Here is a 16,174-nt window from a genome sequence, read left to right on the forward strand (position 1 = left end):
GGGGGGGGTCCTGGGGCGGTGCGGATGGGGCTCCCCCCGGTACAGCGCAGCCCGGATCGCGGCTGTTTGCCTTCAACTCCTCGGCCGTCCCTGGTGAGACGTTGCCATTTGCTGTTGCTCGGAGTAATCCCTTTATATGAATTTTTGGGGGCTGGTTTGCGTGTGAAGCGGAGCAAAGAGTTCGTGCGCATCGGGGAGCGCTGGGGGTTGCGCTGGGGGGTGCGGGGGGGGGCTGAGCTCACCCTGCCTGATGGGGCTGGTTTGTCCCTGTGCGTTTGTCCCTGTGCAGCTGGGGACAAGAGAGCGGGGTCCCCCCGCGGCCCCCCCACCTTCTGCAGCGGGTTTATGGGGCTGCGGACCCCCCAGCGCCCCGACCCTCAGCACTTTGTCCCTGCTGTCCCAGTTTGCCGCCTGGGCAGACGTCCCTGCTGGATCTGCGTTGCTGCTCTGGCAGTGAGTGACGTGACCCCGAGGAAGGGAAGCGAGAAAAACTGTGCCTGGTTCCTATCAGTCCCTGCTGGGGAGCGGCGGCTGCGGGGCAGCAGGGGCACACGATGAGCTGTGCCAGCAGGGAAGCAGCCAGGGCCCTCCAAAACATGCCCCCGCGCTGCCCTGCTGGTGGAACAGGTGTTGGGGGCACCCAGCTGAGCCCCCATCACATCACCCATCCCTGCCCATGGGTGCAGGGTGCCCATGGGTGTGACAGTGCTGGGAGCTGCAGAGCACAATGCACCGCTCCCAGCCACTCACAATTGCATGGGCAAACCCATAGATGTGGTCAGGGCAGAAAGCAGATCTGGGGCTGAAATCCCCACTAGGAGAGCCGGCTGTCTTGCTTGTCCCCATGCCAGCCCTGGGCACATCCCCTATGCCATAAATCCTATCCTGCACCATCACAACCCAGACACAGCCCATGGGGGGAGATGGGGCTGGGTTTGGGGTCCCCTGCCCACCTTCACATTGAGATTTGGGACCTCCTGGTCATGGTGATTTGTGCTGTTTGCAGTGAAAATGCCCACAGCAAGACATGGCTGTTACATATGGGGAGGGGGGGTGCCAGGGATGGGAGCCCCCCAACAAGGGGCTGACACACAACATTGTAGTGCTGGTAGCCCCACTGCTCCAGGGACCCTGAGGTTACATTAAGAGGAGCCCCAATGTGCCGGGGGGGCCCCATTCCCCACCCTGCAGCCATTTCTCCACGTTGGAGTGAAGCTGGTGCTCAGCATAGGGCTCTGGAGCACAGATGCCATTCCTGGGTAATCCAGGAGATTAATTGGGGTCTGGGCTGCAAGGCGGCCTCCAAAGGGACCCTCTGAGCTGAGCTGCCGTCGGCTCTGGCCCAGGAGGGTGCCAAGGGCTGGGGAGGTGGTGCTCAGCCCTTCATATCAGCATCCACAGTCCCTCCACTGCTGCATCCAGCACAATCCATCCTGGTGCCCAGCACACCCCGGTTATAAAAACACACACGCAAAAAAATGACAAATCAGGATCTCTTGTAGGAAAAGGGCTCCGTCCAGGCTGGGAATCACAAGCACAGCATCTCTATGAGACCCCACAGTGTGAGACGAGCTTGGCTTCAGCCCAGCGATGCGGAAGCGCCGCTCCCTGCCTCAGTGTCCCCTTTCTTCCACCTGAGCCCCAGACTTCTGCAGCACGTGGGCCACGCAGCACAGCAGGGTCTGGGTTTCAGCTTCAGCCCGAAGGCGCAATTATCCCATAAAACATTCGGAGAATCATTAGTGTGGCAGGTTTCAGCCTAGCTTCCCGCAGAAGCTGAGCTCACGCCTCCTCTCACCTCTTGCCTGAGTTGAGTCAGATCTGAGCTGGGTGGGAAGTGCCTGAGATGTCTCAGGTCCCTGATGAGCTCCTGGGTCGAGATGGGCTCTGCTGCTCTTCCCCATGCCCAGCAGGGATGGGTTTCCCATACATTAGACAGCAGTGAGTCCTTATGTACAAGCAGAGGGAGGACATTCAGGGCTGTGCGGTTTGGCATTTTAGCAAGAACCTTCCTCTGCGGGTCTCCACAGTTTCCATTTTGCATGAAATCAGGAATTTTCTCACAGAGCAGGCTGTGTGGGATCACTGGGGAGCCCAGCACCAGCCCTGGGGTGCCACACAGCAGATAGGCACCAAAGTCCCACCCACAGATCGGGTACCCTGTGCGCCACACACCTCAGCCCCACGCTCTCCCGTGTCCCCACAGACCGCAAGTTCCTGATCGCCAACGCTCAGATGGAGAACTGTGCCATCATCTACTGCAACGACGGCTTCTGTGAGATGTTTGGTTACTCTCGTGTCGAGGTGATGCAGCGGCCCTGCACCTGCGACTTCCTCACCGGCCCCGACACCACCAAGAGCTCCATTGCGCAGCTGACGCAGGCGCTGCTGGGCTCGGAGGAGTGCAAGCTGGAGATCCTCTACTACCGCAAAGACAGTAAGGGACGCTTCTGGTGCACGTGGAGGTGGGAGGTGGGGTGGGTGGTCCTGGGGGGTGTCACCCATCTCGGCTGGAAAATGAACAGTAGAGTGGTTTGGTTTGGAAGGGACCTTAAATGCAACCCCTTCCCCTGCGCAGGGATTGCTCCCACTGGAGGAGCTTGCCCAAGGTCCCATCCAACCTGGCACTGAGCGCCTCCAGGAATGGGGCATCCACTGTTTTGTTCTTTTGTTGGCTGTCTGAGGTTGGGCAGAGGTTCTGCAGGCATTGGGATTGCACTCAGGGCTCTGCCCCCCAGGGGTGGGAGCAGGGTGATCCCAGCAGGATGGAGCCATCTGTGCCATGATTCGGGTGCTGGGACCTTCAGCAAGGGAAAGAGCCAATGGATGATTTGGGATTGGGGTTGCAAGCCTTTAGTGGTGTCTGAGAGTGATGGGAGCACTCACAACATCCCTGTGCCATGAGTGAGGATCCCTTGGGATGCCACGGAGGATCCTTGGATGTGGTCCCCCAGTCTGTGCTCCACGATGGGGTGAGGTTGTTGGTTGCAGCCCAGAGCCATCCACGGGCGGGCATCGAGCAGGATGTGGCTGTGCGTGCACAGATGGAATTACACTAAGATGAAAATGAAGCTTTGATGGAAAATACTAGTGATTAGTTCTAATACTGCAGCAAGTTAAATAAATATTTAGTGCTTGATGTTGCCAAAGAGCAGTGGCCAAGGCTGGCAGGGGAAGGGGGATTCAGGAGATCAGATGCTTGTTGGAGGTAAAAAAAATGTGAAGTTATTTCCCTTTTCTTCAACTTGTGGCACTTCTCCATCACTTCAGATTGTGTTGTCTTGGGAAAGGGGCTGCACCTTGCTGCTGTCAGCTCCGAGCACAGGGGATGGAGGAGAAAGCACAGGGAAGGGAATGCACAGCAGGAACGAGGCTGCTGGCCTGCACCTCGTCTCCGGGCAGGGATCTGGCTGTCCTGGCCCTAATGCCAGCTCCTATCTCCTGGTGGGGCTGCAGGCTGGAGAGGGCTGGCCAGAGCCCAGCATGGCTGGGAAGGCATGAGGGGGAGCAGGAGCACACCGTCCTCTGCTGCTCCCTGCAGCCAATGTGCAGCTGTGATGAGGACAGCACCTGCAGTCTGGGCAAGAGAAAAGCCCCAGCAGATGCAAGCAGCATCCCCTTCCCACCAGCACCCGATAAGTGGGGGTGATCCTGGCCCCGTGGCTGCAGCTGGCAGCTTCCAAAGGATTTGGGGCCATGTTCCATCCATCCCCTGCTGGCAGCACAATCCAGCTCCATCCTCCCCTGCTCAGAGTGCTCCCGATGTGGGATGCTCACCGCTCTGCTGTTCTTCCCCTAAGGCCATAGGAAATGTTCAGAGCTGCTTTCTTTTCTTTCTCTCTCTCTCTCTTTTTTTTCTTTTTTATTAAGAAAAAAATAAAAGGGGGGGTAAAGAGCAAAAAGAAAAAAAGCAACAAAACCACCACAACGAAGCTCAGAAGAAAGCCCTTCGTGGCTATTTTTAAAACCCCACCAGCAATGTGCTTTCCAATTGTCTCCCCCCAGCACTCAGCCTGCGCCCGCTCAGCCCATTATAAATGGGTCTTATCGGCAAAGAAAAGGCCTTCACATTACAGGGAGCTGCTGCTTAATTAGACCGCGGAGGCTCCGAGCCGCCCGTCCTCCTTTTCAGCACGGCGGCACCAATCTCCAGGCACGACCTGCTGTTTATTACTGCGGTACTCCGGGCTCTGCAGCTCGCGTGGTTGTTTCCTGGCTTTTGTGATTGCCAGAGATGATGTTATCCCCCAAAGCTGCCTGCCACGGCCCCGCCAGCAGCGCTAAGAGGGGATGGATGGAGGGGATGGGGTGCCCAGAGGGGGCCGGGGTGCTTGGAGGGGGTCAGGGTGCCCACGCACAGCCAGGTTCCCATATGGGGTGTTGTTTCAGGGTGTTGTTTCAGGGTGTTGCTTTGGGGTGCGCCAGCGCATCCCTGGGGACAACAGCACTGCCCAGGACACCCACGCTGTTATTAACATGTCGCTAATTATGAAAGGTAGAACGAAGGCATTAAGTGCTGATAGGGGAAGGCAAGACCCTCCCCACCACAGCAGACCCAAAAGAGCTGTGGGAAGAGGGCAAAGCCCAGCTGCAGGCTGCGATGCTTTGGCCAACACCAGCAGCTCAGCCCCAAGTTCATTTCCATGCAGGATGCTGCCTAGGGGTGCCCAGACCAAATGAGTCAGGATCGGCCCCACAAAGAGCTGCCCCGGGTCAAGTCCCCATCATGGCTGGGGCTGAACTGGCACTGAGAGATCAGGGAGGGGTGCGGGAGCCCCCAGGTCTCCCCTTGCAGGGCTGGTGGCCACAAGTGCTGGGCACAATGACATGGCACAGCCGGAGAGGCAGCTGCGCTGTGCTGTTAATCTGTGTGGATGCTTATGAATATGGAAGGGGAGACGTGGGGACGAGACAGCTGCTGGGACAGCCACCTGCTAACAGCCCTGCCATCCCCATCCCTGTCTCCGTGGTCGCTGTGGCCAGAGCCCAGGGCTCATCCCCTCAAGCACCATTTGTGTCAGTCCCCTGTGGGTTTAGAGGTTGGGATCAGCCAGCGGAGTCCCTGCACTGTGCCACAGCTGGAATTTCCCTGAGGACACGGTGTTCCCACTGAGGTGCCCTGCAGCTCCCTGTGTGGCTGGTGGCTGGGCAGGCATGGCTGTGGGGTGTCACTGCAGGTGTTGTGTCCCCATGGCGTGGAGCAAAGGGGACCTCCTTCATGGGACAGCACAACCAACCACAGCCCAATCCGTTTGCTTTTACGAAAATGTGTGGGGTTTTGGCCACGCCGGGGCTGTTTGCTCTGTGTTTCTTTAAGGGTCGCTCTCAGCAGAGCTGAGCTGTGACCTCAGTAAGGGGACAGCCACCATAGCCTGACTCCATATGGGCATGCATAAACATCCCCGGCCCTGATGACAAACACTGCTGCCCTGGAGAGCTGGCCACGTCCCTCCTTGGCACAGCTCCTCCAGCTCTGCTGGGGGATGGCGCGATCAGGGTTCAGAGCTGGAAGGGACACAAATCCCACCTCTGCAGCTCCCTGGAGCAGATGTCCCACGAACAGAGAGATGGACCCAGAAAATCTCCACCACCCTCAGGGATGTGCTACTCTTTGAGTATCCTAAAGCTAATTTATCCCTGGGTAGGAGCAAGGCCCAGCCCTCCTGCACATCCCAGGTGTTGGGATGGCTCCATCCCCATCCCCATCCCATCTCCATCCCCATCTCCATCGCCATCCCCATCCCCATCCCCATCCCCATCCCCATCCCCATCCCCATCCCCATCCCCATCCCCATCCCCATCCCCATCCCCATCTCATCCCCATCTCATCCACATCCCCATCCCCATCCCTTCCATGCCCTTCCCACCCCTCTCCTCTGCTCCGTTATATAATGCCACTATAGATTTAGCCACTCTGCCATGAGACCCTGCAGATTAAATCTGCTGGCCGGGGGAGGGAGGGACTCAGAGCTCCCAGTGCAGATTAATAGCTCTCTTTTTTAATATTTATAACAATACTGTTTTGTGTCCAGCTCTCGGAAACCCCCATGTCCTGTTGATTAGTTTAATACCAGTGATACAGACAAATGCATTAACCACTGGTGGCTGCAGAGGATCAGAGGGCCGGCAAGGGAGGGCTCCCACAATGACATCTTTAATGTTATTAAGTGCTTTTATCAAGGTCAGGAGACAGCACGGGTCGGGAAGCACAAAGCCTCCAACCCCGCAGCTTTGGGTGCTGGGGTGATGTTTGGTAAAGAGATGTTCAGTCCCAGCACAGGGGTTTGGGGAATGAGCTGTTTTCTAGCCCATAGAAACCCATCAGGACTTGGAGCTTGAGGTGCTCCAAAGCAGCATCCTCACTGACACACAGTGGATAAACCCTTGTTTTCCAGCACAGCCACTGCTGAGAGTAACATTTTAGAGGAGAATCCCAAGAGCTTGTGCTGGGGAAGGGAAAATAAATTCCAGTGGAGAACCAAAGGGCAGCACTCATTGGCCCAGTCCAACAGGAGCCCTGGGTCCCACTCCCACTCCTCTCATGGAGCAGGGCGAGGTGCAGGCGGGTTGTGAATGCCCCCAGGACTCCTTCAGGAGATCATTTGGCAGCTAGATAAAATTAGACGGATGGAGACAGATTAGCCGAACAGCTGAAGGGAAGAGACAGGCAGATGGATGGGGACAGGCGATCGAGGAACAAGGATGACAGCTTGGGGCTGGGGGCTCAGCTCACCCACACTGGGCACTGCAGCAGGGCTGGGGTGTGGGATGCATCCCCACATCCCTACTGCCCACAGACCCCAAATCTGTGAGGATTTGGCTCTGTCTCAGGGAACACACTGTGCTGTCCTCTCCATCCCCAACACCCTGTCCTCCCATTGCCACCATCCCTTGCCCAAGTCCCAGCCAGCCACCAAGCTTCCAGCATGCAGGATGGATGCCAGCACCAGTTTGTGGGATCACATCAGGCTTCAGCTGTCCTCCAGCCCCAACCCCAGCCCCAGCCATGCCCCAGCTGCTCTTCACGTCCCCAGTTTTCAGCTGTTCCATGTCAGCCTGGGGTTAACCCTTCCCGTGCCAGCCACAGCTCAGGGTCTGTCTCTTCCTGGCAAAACAGAGGAGCTCAGCAGAGAAAAGGGATGCAGTGAGGCAGATCACATGAGCCCAGAGCAGGATCAGGATGGCCTTGCTGGGGAAAGCACAGAACTGATGGATGCCAGGTTTCTGATCCTTGGGACATTGGTGATGCTTCAATATCAACTGCAGGGGAAAAAAAACCATAAAACTTATGTTGTAACACAGCAAAGGAGAAAGCATCGCACAGCCCAACCTGCTGCAAGCAGAGCTGCAGCACCCCAGGGCTGGCACTGCATCCTCCTGCCGGGCCATGCCACCATTGTAACACCATGCAGGACACCTGGGCACTGCTCTGGTACCCACTCACCTTTCAGACCCCATCCAAATAACCACAAAAGGAGGGGACGGGGCTGGCTCCTCTCCATCCCCCATTGGGCAAGGTGACCCTCCGAAATGGCTTTGTTTGCTGGAAACAACCCCCTCCTCCACCCCACCTCCTGTTGTTAAGTGGATTTCACCTCCGTGTGGTGAACAACGATGAAATAAAGGAAGGGAAGAATAATCCCAGCTGCGGGGCCCTTTAAACGGATTGCACCGTATCCATTTCTTTCCTCTGTGTGTGTGTGTGTGTGTGTGTGTGTGTGTGCTGACGTCAGGGCAGATTTGGAAGTTGCCCGATGCCGGCCATCTGCTCCTGATTACGGGAGGCCCTGAGCTCTTTAAAATTACACACAGCAAGGGCCCGAGCATGGCCATGTATCCCCATGTTGCTGGCCCTGTTAATCCCCCAGCCCCGTTAATCACCACGGGTGGAGGAAAGAGTGGGGCGGTTTTGCAGGGATCGATGCAACGGTTCAAATCAGCCCAGGTGCTGTTGGCAGGATGAGGGTGCGATGCTGGCACTGGGTGGTGCTGGGGCTTTGTGGTACTCCGCTGTCCTGGTGCTTCTGGGAGGTTTTGGGGGGATTTTCAGGGGGATTTGGCCATGGGGATGTGGTCAGTGCCAACGCAATAGGAGGCAGCTCAAGGAAGGGCTCTGTATTGATTGCACTCTGGGGAGCAGCTGTTGGAGGATTTTCCATTGGAATGAAGTTTGCAAGAGTGGGAGAACCCCTCTATACCCTCCTATTGCTGTCTGGGGAAGGGGCTGTGGGGGTTTTGGGGTCCCCGTGCTGTTTGCTGGCACCTGGCTGCAGCTCAGGCAGGAGCATGGGGTTGAGCTGTGCATCCTGCACAGCCCCGTGCCCTGAGAGCGCCCTGGGGTCTTCCTGCAGCCCCCTCCTCACAGGTCTCCATCCCTGTGCCTCAGTTTCCCCACGGTGCCACCCATTGCCCACGGATAGGAGGCAGCCAAACGCAGCCCCCAAACTGCTTGCTGATTGCAGGGCAATTAGCGACAACTTGATTACAGTGTTTAATGAGGTTGAACAGGTACCTGGAAACTTTGGAGTTCTTAATTACCCACTCTGTAATTGCTAGTCTAAAGTACATTAATATAAATGACTGTCTGGGATATAAAAAATAAGAGGCAGAATGCAACCCGTGGGAGCGGGGCTGCAGCAGGAGACGAAACTTTGTGCATCCTCCACTCACACACTGGGTGCACCCAAAGGGAGTCGAACCCATCCCAGAAGAATGTTCCACCACAGCTTTGTGGCACGTGGGCCTCTGTGCCCCAATCTGAGCCCCTCTCTCCATGACAGCCTCGTGTTTCCGGTGCCTGGTGGACGTGGTGCCGGTGAAGAATGAGGACGGCGTGGTCATCATGTTCATCCTCAACTTTGAGGACCTGGCACAGCTGATCGCCAAGAGCTCCGGCCGCAGCCTGCACCACCGCCTGTCACAGAGCTGGCGTGCAGGTGGGTGCCACCAGGACGTTGGGGACAGTGGGTACACTGAGGGCAATGGGAACATGAGGGGCAATGGGGACACTGGGGACAACGGGGACACAGGGTGGGAGGGTGGCATCCTCGGAGGGCTGCGTTTCTGCAAAGCCACGGCTCTGTGGGGTCAGGGAAGTGATGCACCTGAAATAGGTTAAAAAAGGCTTTCATGCCCCTTGGGCACAGTTTTAAGCCTTTGCCTCGCTGCCAGCCTTTCTCTATTTGGTGCTGGGAGGTTTTTGGGGTCTGCTTGCAGGCACTGGGGCTGGGGCAGAAGGTGCTGGCATGGGGCAGGAGTCACGTGTGAAGGTGATGGGATGGCTGGGGGATATTTGGTGTCACCGATAGCGGGGTTGTGCTGTGGGGATGTCATCACACGAGGATGGTTGTGCTGGGATGTCTCAGCTCCTCTCCAACCCGGGTTCTTCCGGAGTTTTGTGGGGTTTCTGGGGACAGTGGAAAACCCAATCCCTGTTTTGGGGAAGCAAAGAGAGAGCAGTGGTGACTCTGCAGGGAATGTGGATACCAAAAGATGCAGATGTTGGAGCTGACCATGGGAAGGAGGGGTGTAGCGCCCAAATACCCTCCTGCTGTACGCTCCACTGCGCCCACCACCTTTATTTTAAGCAGGGAAATAATCTCACCCTGATCTCCATGCAAACACTGCCTGGGGTGCAGGTCGCTGCTGGGACGTACAGGGGCGGAGTAAAGCAGCCACATGGGGTGGCACAGCAGCACCACAGTGGGGCCACAAGGGACTAAACGGGGACAATACTGGGGCTGTGATGTGTTTTGTTGTATCCACTCTCGGTGCATGCGCACAGCCCGGTGCCATGAAGGTCTCTGCGTGTGCAGCAGTGCAGATGCTGTGTGCGGGTTCGGGTTTTGGTGCATCCTCAGCACATGGGACTTACAGACCGATACGTGTGTGCGTATGGATATCCTGTGTGGGTGTTGCTCTGTGAAAGGATGAGGTTTATAGTTTTTGATGCATCGCTCCCATGCATGAACTGCTGAGGACATCCTTACCACCGGCACTGGTGTTGCCTTGCAGCCCCTCAGCTTTCATATGCTCTCGACATATGATGCAGTCGCGTCCCATCGAACATACCCTGAGGTGTATGTTTGGTTGCAGAAGGTGTCCCAGTAGCAATGGCAGCAAATGATTCCCTGTGCATCCCCGCGGAGCTGTGCTTGGAAAGGCCGGTGCCAGCCCGGAGCGCTCTCTTGCATGGGTTTTCTGACGCTGAGCTGCTCTGCAGTGTGTTGGGTTAAGTGAGGGGAGGCAAATCCTGCCAACAACGGTCAGCTCCACAATATGCTGCTTTTTCCCAGAGGATGATGCTTTTCTGGAGCTCTTGTTGCACCCCACGTCCCCCCCGTGCCACCAAGAGCATTGCTGCTGATGGAGCAGTGAGACGTGGGGAAGCCAGCCAGACGTTCCAAATGGTTCATTTAGGCTGCTGAATTGTTCATGTAGGGTGAAGCCATGCTGGCCCAAGCCTTGGGATCAGCCCAGCTCCTGGCTCTGCTGCTGGGCTTCACCTGGGGAAGGCTCTGGTCAGGTCACAAGCATGTTGCTGCAGCTCATGGTCTCCTCCACAGCCCAGTGCAGAAGAGGAGGAGCGGTTTTGTTTGGGACATCGCACAGTGGGGGACATCAGGTCCCTCTGTGGGCACTCCAATTTCAACCTCTTCCCCCCTCTCCTCCTTTTGGTGCTTCCTGCAGCCCCCACCCCAGCTCCTGGATCCAGCGAGGTGATGCTCTGCTCCCCAAGGGACACTTTGGCCCAGCACCAAATCGCTGGAGCTACATTTTCTAACATTTTCTTTCAGTTTGGTGTTTCCCCCCCCCTCCTCAAGTCCCACCGAGGAGATTTAGAGGCTCGATTTCCTCCAGGTCCAAATCCCCTAAGCAGCTTTAACCAGCTTAGAGACGCTCTGCACCTTTCCCATTGTGCACTCATGGTGGCAGGGGTCCCTGCATTCTGCTGGCTCAGAGCACTCAGCGCTGCGGGAAAAGCAAGCGTCCCCCACAGCCACCCCAAATCCTCCACCACCCATCCCCTGCCACCATCCCAACCCGCCCCGCTGCAGCCATCCGTGCAGCTAGGTTACATCTGTGTCTCTTGTGTTTTGTCTGTGTTTTTCTTTTTAACAAGGTGAAGGTAGGAGGTTGAAGTTTAGTCTCCCGTCCCTCCGGCGACTCAAAGCCCAGCAGAATTCTCTGCCCACCAGTGAGTTTGATGGAGTAGCCATTGACTATGGAAAGGTAACCGCAGCCTTTGTCTGATCTCAGCCTCAGGCTAGGTCCCAGCTCTTCCTCTCTCTCCCCACCCCGCTCCTCCTCTGCTGCTGTGGCTCTTGGGCCGTACCCGGCGGTGGGGGTCCAGCACTGGGCAGCACCGGCCCTGGTGGCACTGCTTCGGTGGCATGGGATGCAGGAGATGTGCCGAGCTGGCCGGCACCGCTGCCGGAGCTGGGAGGAAGGGCTGGCTCCACAGTGTTGGGATGGTGCAGATCAGGGGATGCGTCCCCTCCTCGGAGCTGTTGGAGGTGGTGTGGTGTGAGCAGGGAGCACGGCTGGCAGAGCTTGCAGGGAAAATCCTCAAAATGGCACATTTCTCAACGTCTTCCTGGCTGGGAGCAGCCTGTGCAGCTTTGGCTTCTCAGCACTCCAGCAAAAGGAGGTGATGCTGTCATTGTTGATGTGATGAGATTGGTAAATATCGATGGAGCCTCTTTAGAGATTGCTTTCTCCGTGTCTTCTTGGTTGTCAGAAGTGCTCAAGGTACCCCTGGGCAAAGGTGTGGTGTTTTCTGAAAGCACAGGGCTGTGGCAGGAGGTTTTTGCTCTGCTGAGGCATCCCCAGGCCCAAGGCTGTTGCTGTGCCGGGTGTATCCTGCATCCAGCTGCTTCCCCGCGTTCCAGCTTGGATAAGGTGAAAGGTGCCTGTGAGCTTATGGCAGGTTGAAGGCATCTGTAGCTTTGGCAGATGCTCGGGGTGTGTTGATCCTACACCCCCATTGGGTCCCCCTGTGTTGAAGCTGCACTCCCACATTTCAGGTGTACATGCATGGAAGATGCTCTGCTTTGGTGGAGTTGGCTCTGAGTGGGGACAGCCCAGCAGGAGCAGGGACAGCCGGTCCCTCTGGGCACCACCTCCTAAATAAAACCTTCACTATGGCCACTGGGGACAGTGGGAAATGCTGCAGTGTGCCCTGGGCAAGCACACAAAGTCCCAATCCCTCCTGCTGGTTTGGATATAAACCACCTCCCCCCTGCCAGGTTTTCTGCTCTGGAAGGTGGTGGCTTTGTGCATCTACTGCAGAAGTTGTTAAAGGCTGTAAGGTTTTCTGGGGAAACCATTCTGTGATTCTATGAAAAAATGTTTTGCATTGGCCAAGGGGTGCTGTAGGAGCACGGTTTGGTGATAGGACTTGGTAGGTGAGGTTGGTGGTTGGACTTTGACGATCTTGAAGGTCCTTTCCAACCTGAGTGCTTCTATGGTTTGCTATGATTCCATCTCCAGTGCTTCCTCATTCAGAGCACATCATTTCCCACAGACAGCAGCACAGGACCCCAGGCACTCGCATTCCTGAGCTGAGCTGAGCTCTGGAGAGGGAAAAGCAGAAGGTGAAATCCCAGAGGTGGCATTTAGGGTCACTTAGGAAATGAGCAGCAAACCCATCCCTAAGGCATCCCCTTCTCTTCTTGCTCTGGCTTCTCCCCAGCTGTGCAGCTACGCCTTGCAGCCTCCCCAGGGCCACCGGAGCTGCCATGTCCCCGAGGGCTCGGTCACCCCCGCCGCAAAGCAGCCTCGGTTCTGATCCAAGCTGGAGCTGAACTGGGGGGAACCGCAGCACGTCCCAGCCCCTGCCCTCCTCTTACCTCCCCAGCTCCCTCCTTCCCCCCAGCACGCGAGGACTCCTTCTAATAAAACGCTTTCTCCCGGCTGTCTTAAAGCCTGGTGGTGACTCCCTGATTTTGAGGGACTTGAAGACATCGCCCAAGGAGAACTGTGTGCAGTCAGAGACCGAATCCCTCCTGGAAAAGGAGAGGAGGCCGAGCCTGGAGGCCGACCCCACCCTACAACACCCGATCCCGAAACAAGAGCCTCCCTCGCTGGGCCCTCGAGGGTCGTATTCTGCGTGGGGTTTCATTCGGTCTCGCCCCGGGGGCAGCTTCCACAGCCTCCGCAGGGTCTCCTCCTTGGACAACTTTGAGGCTGCGAGGTCTGAGTTCCAGAGAAAATTCAGGGAAAGGAGGGCAAACTCAGGTAGGGGAAAAACCCCGGAGTTTTCGGTCCTACTGCGATGGGGAGCGATGGCCCCAGGGGCCACCGGCACATCTTGGGGGGGGAGGTCTCTTACCCTGCACTGCTTTTTCCTCTGCAAAATGGAGATAAACTGGGGTTTTCCACCTCAAATCCGCTGCTCTCGATGTGCTTCCCCACATAGGCAGATCCTGCTCGTTGGGTAGAGCCACTCGTGGTGCTGTGCGCGCGTTGCGAGGCCGTGTGAGGTTGTGTGTGGCCGTCCCAAATGAAGGCATCTCGGTGCCGTCCTCTTGTTCTTGTAGACATAATGATATATGTAAGGTAGAGGTCAGTCAAGGGAAGCCTCAATAAGTGGGGATGAAGAGGGATCAGCGTGTGGTGTTTGGATGGAGAAAATAGGGTGGGGGATCGTGATCCTCAAAAAGACCCCAGTTATGGACCCTGGGAGGGACGCAGTGTAGAGGGAGGGAAGAGTCTGAGTGGAAGGGAGGAAGGGGTGGCACGTTGGGCACCTTCCCAGTGTCTTCAGGCACCTCCTGCCCATTGCATCTCTTGGGTCAGTGTCAGTATAAGGGATAGAAGGGGTAGAAAACTGAAAAAATAACCCAGCCCTGCCCGTAGGGGATAGAAGGGGTGAGACACGCTGGTTATGGTGCTTGGGGATGCTTCTGAGCCCCCAAGTGTGGGCATGTGCCCATTACACATCACTAAGAGCCAGACCACAAGCTGGTGGTGATACAGGGAGGAAAGTTGGATGGGATGAGGCCTGCACCCAGCCCCAGTGCAGCTCTTCTTTGGGCAAGATGCCTGAAGCCTGAGAGTGGGGATATATCTTGGTGGGGACCATCTTGGTGGAGGCACCAACCTCCTGGTTCCATTGGGTGGCCAAGAACCCAGGCACAGTTCGTGAAATGTGCTGGTCATGCTTGAGTATGCACATGGAGGAGACTCACCTCCCACTTCAACTGCTTTCGTGCACCCTTCGCTGGTGGGTCTCACTGGGACCACTTCCTAACCCACCACATTCTTCAGAGGTAACAAAGCTCATCGGGTACCTCTGTATTTGGGCATCTGCTCTGAACCCCGTGAAGGAGGTTTAATGGTGAAAAATGGGTGATGTGTCTGAAAGCAGCCCCCTCTTGGGCACCTTGGGTTGGACATCCTATACCAGAAGCCACCCTGAAGAATTATGGCCTGGTTGGTGCCATCTGATAGTGCCTCATGATCGTCCCTGCACCATAAATGAGGTGCAGAAATAGGGTTAGGGCTCTGCGAGTCACCGCTTGCTCTCTCCACCCTCCTCAACGCTCCTTTCCATCCTATTTCAGAGGCTTCCCATGTGAAACCCAACCCTCCAAACTCCACCTCAGACTCGGACCTCATGAAGTACCGCACCATCAGCCAGATCCCCCAGTTCACACTCAACTTTGTGGAGTTCAACCTGGAGAAGCACCGCTCGGGCTCCACCACGGAGATTGAGATCATTGCACCCCACAAAGTGACAGAGCGCACGCAGAACGTCACTGAGAAGGTCACACAGGTACGTGGTGGCGGGATGCCACCAAGGCAACAGTGCTGGTGCTGCCAGCAGGATGCAATCGTGGCCACTCCTGAGGGTGTTGGAGGAGAGGGCCACCTCTCCATCACCATCCCAGCATTTAATTTTTGTCCCTTCCTCCAAATGGTTGAAATATTTCTTCCTGAATCGGTATTAATGGGTAATTTGTGGTTGGAGGAACATGGGCATGAACTGCTGGTGGTGTGATAGGGGTTGTGGAGGGGACACATATGTGGCTCAGGTGCCCCCAGGGTCCCACTATTCACTGTGCACCCACCCTGGGAGCACAAATGGCCACGCCAAGGGCCACACAATCCCTTGGGAGACAGCAGGTGGCACTGCACTGTCACCCAACTGGACACACGTGGCTCTGCACTGTCACCAACATGTGTAGCACTGAGCTGTCAATGCAGGGGACGCACATGGCACTGCCATCTCCCCATGGGGACTAAGCAAAAGTGGCCCTGGCAAAGCGGTGAGGACCAACCCTGGCTGTCACCTGCCATAGTGCCCATGACCTGAGAGCAGAGAGAGGACATTGCTCTCAGCCACTTCCCCTCTTTCTAAGCATAGGAAAGGAAATGTTTTTTTAAATCGCTGTTGGAAAATAATGATTTTGATGCAGCATGAGGATTTAAAGTCCAAGGGAGATGCCAGGGCAGGATGTGAGCAGGGAGAGGGGCGTAACAGTGTGTGTACAAGGTGTTACTGCATCCCACTGTTCCGGTTGGGAGCTCCTACCAGTGGGGAAACTGAGGCATGGGAGAGCCATGATATACAAGGTATATTCACGGGCATCTCCCGTCATTGCTGGGAGCAGCTGGGGGGAAATTTAATGAAAATGCAGCCATACGAGCCCAGAAAAACCTTTAGGTTTGGCAGCTATCTCCATCTGAGCCAGGTGCTCTGCAGGACTTTTGTCCCAGGAGCTCCGCATCTTGGCTGCAGCAAACCCTTCTACCTTCCATGTATGGTGGACAGGCTCTCCCCAAGTAGCACAGGACAATTTTTAGGCTTGTTCCTTCTCAGCTTGACCCCTTCAGCCCCAGCCTTTTGATCTCAAGGATCAGCCCCAAATCCCGTGGCAGGACAGCAAGTGGCCTCCATGTCTCCACCCTGGGGGACACCAGGGAGCACTGGGATGATGCTGGCACGGCAGCACTGGCTGCTGCTCGATGCAGGGTCGTTAGCTGGCAGCAGGGTGATGGGATCTGAGCTGACGGGTTGTGGCTGCAGGCGGGCACAGGGTCCAGTGGTGCAGCTGTGCAGCACCCAAAAAGGTCAATCTTCCCTTCTCCCATCTTCAGGCAGGAGATGGATGGGATGGGATGGGATGGGATGGGATGGGATGGGATGGGATGGGATGGGATGGGATGG

General features: G+C 56.5%; 1 protein-coding gene across 3 annotated transcripts in view; it reads left to right on the forward strand.

The window, feature by feature from the left end:
* KCNH6 (potassium voltage-gated channel subfamily H member 6) overlaps positions 1-16,174 on the forward strand; it is a 28,294-nt gene that overhangs the window by 371 nt on the left and 11,749 nt on the right. For 2 of the 3 annotated variants that reach the window (XM_042891209.1, XM_042891211.1), the window contains exons 2-6: positions 2,207-2,437; positions 8,781-8,936; positions 11,123-11,232; positions 12,927-13,239; positions 14,568-14,779. In XM_042891209.1, the coding sequence (XP_042747143.1) occupies positions 2,207-2,437; positions 8,781-8,936; positions 11,123-11,232; positions 12,927-13,239; positions 14,568-14,779 (1,022 nt within the window). The remainder of the gene's footprint in view (positions 1-2,206; positions 2,438-8,780; positions 8,937-11,122; positions 11,233-12,926; positions 13,240-14,567; positions 14,780-16,174) is intronic. The other variant, XM_042891210.1, reaches the window with a different exon arrangement.

Source organism: Lagopus leucura, unplaced genomic scaffold, assembly GCF_019238085.1.
Source record: "Lagopus leucura isolate 7727_CA_CO unplaced genomic scaffold, USGS_WTPT01 153-6_obj-0_obj, whole genome shotgun sequence".
Lineage (NCBI taxonomy): Eukaryota > Metazoa > Chordata > Aves > Galliformes > Phasianidae > Lagopus > Lagopus leucura.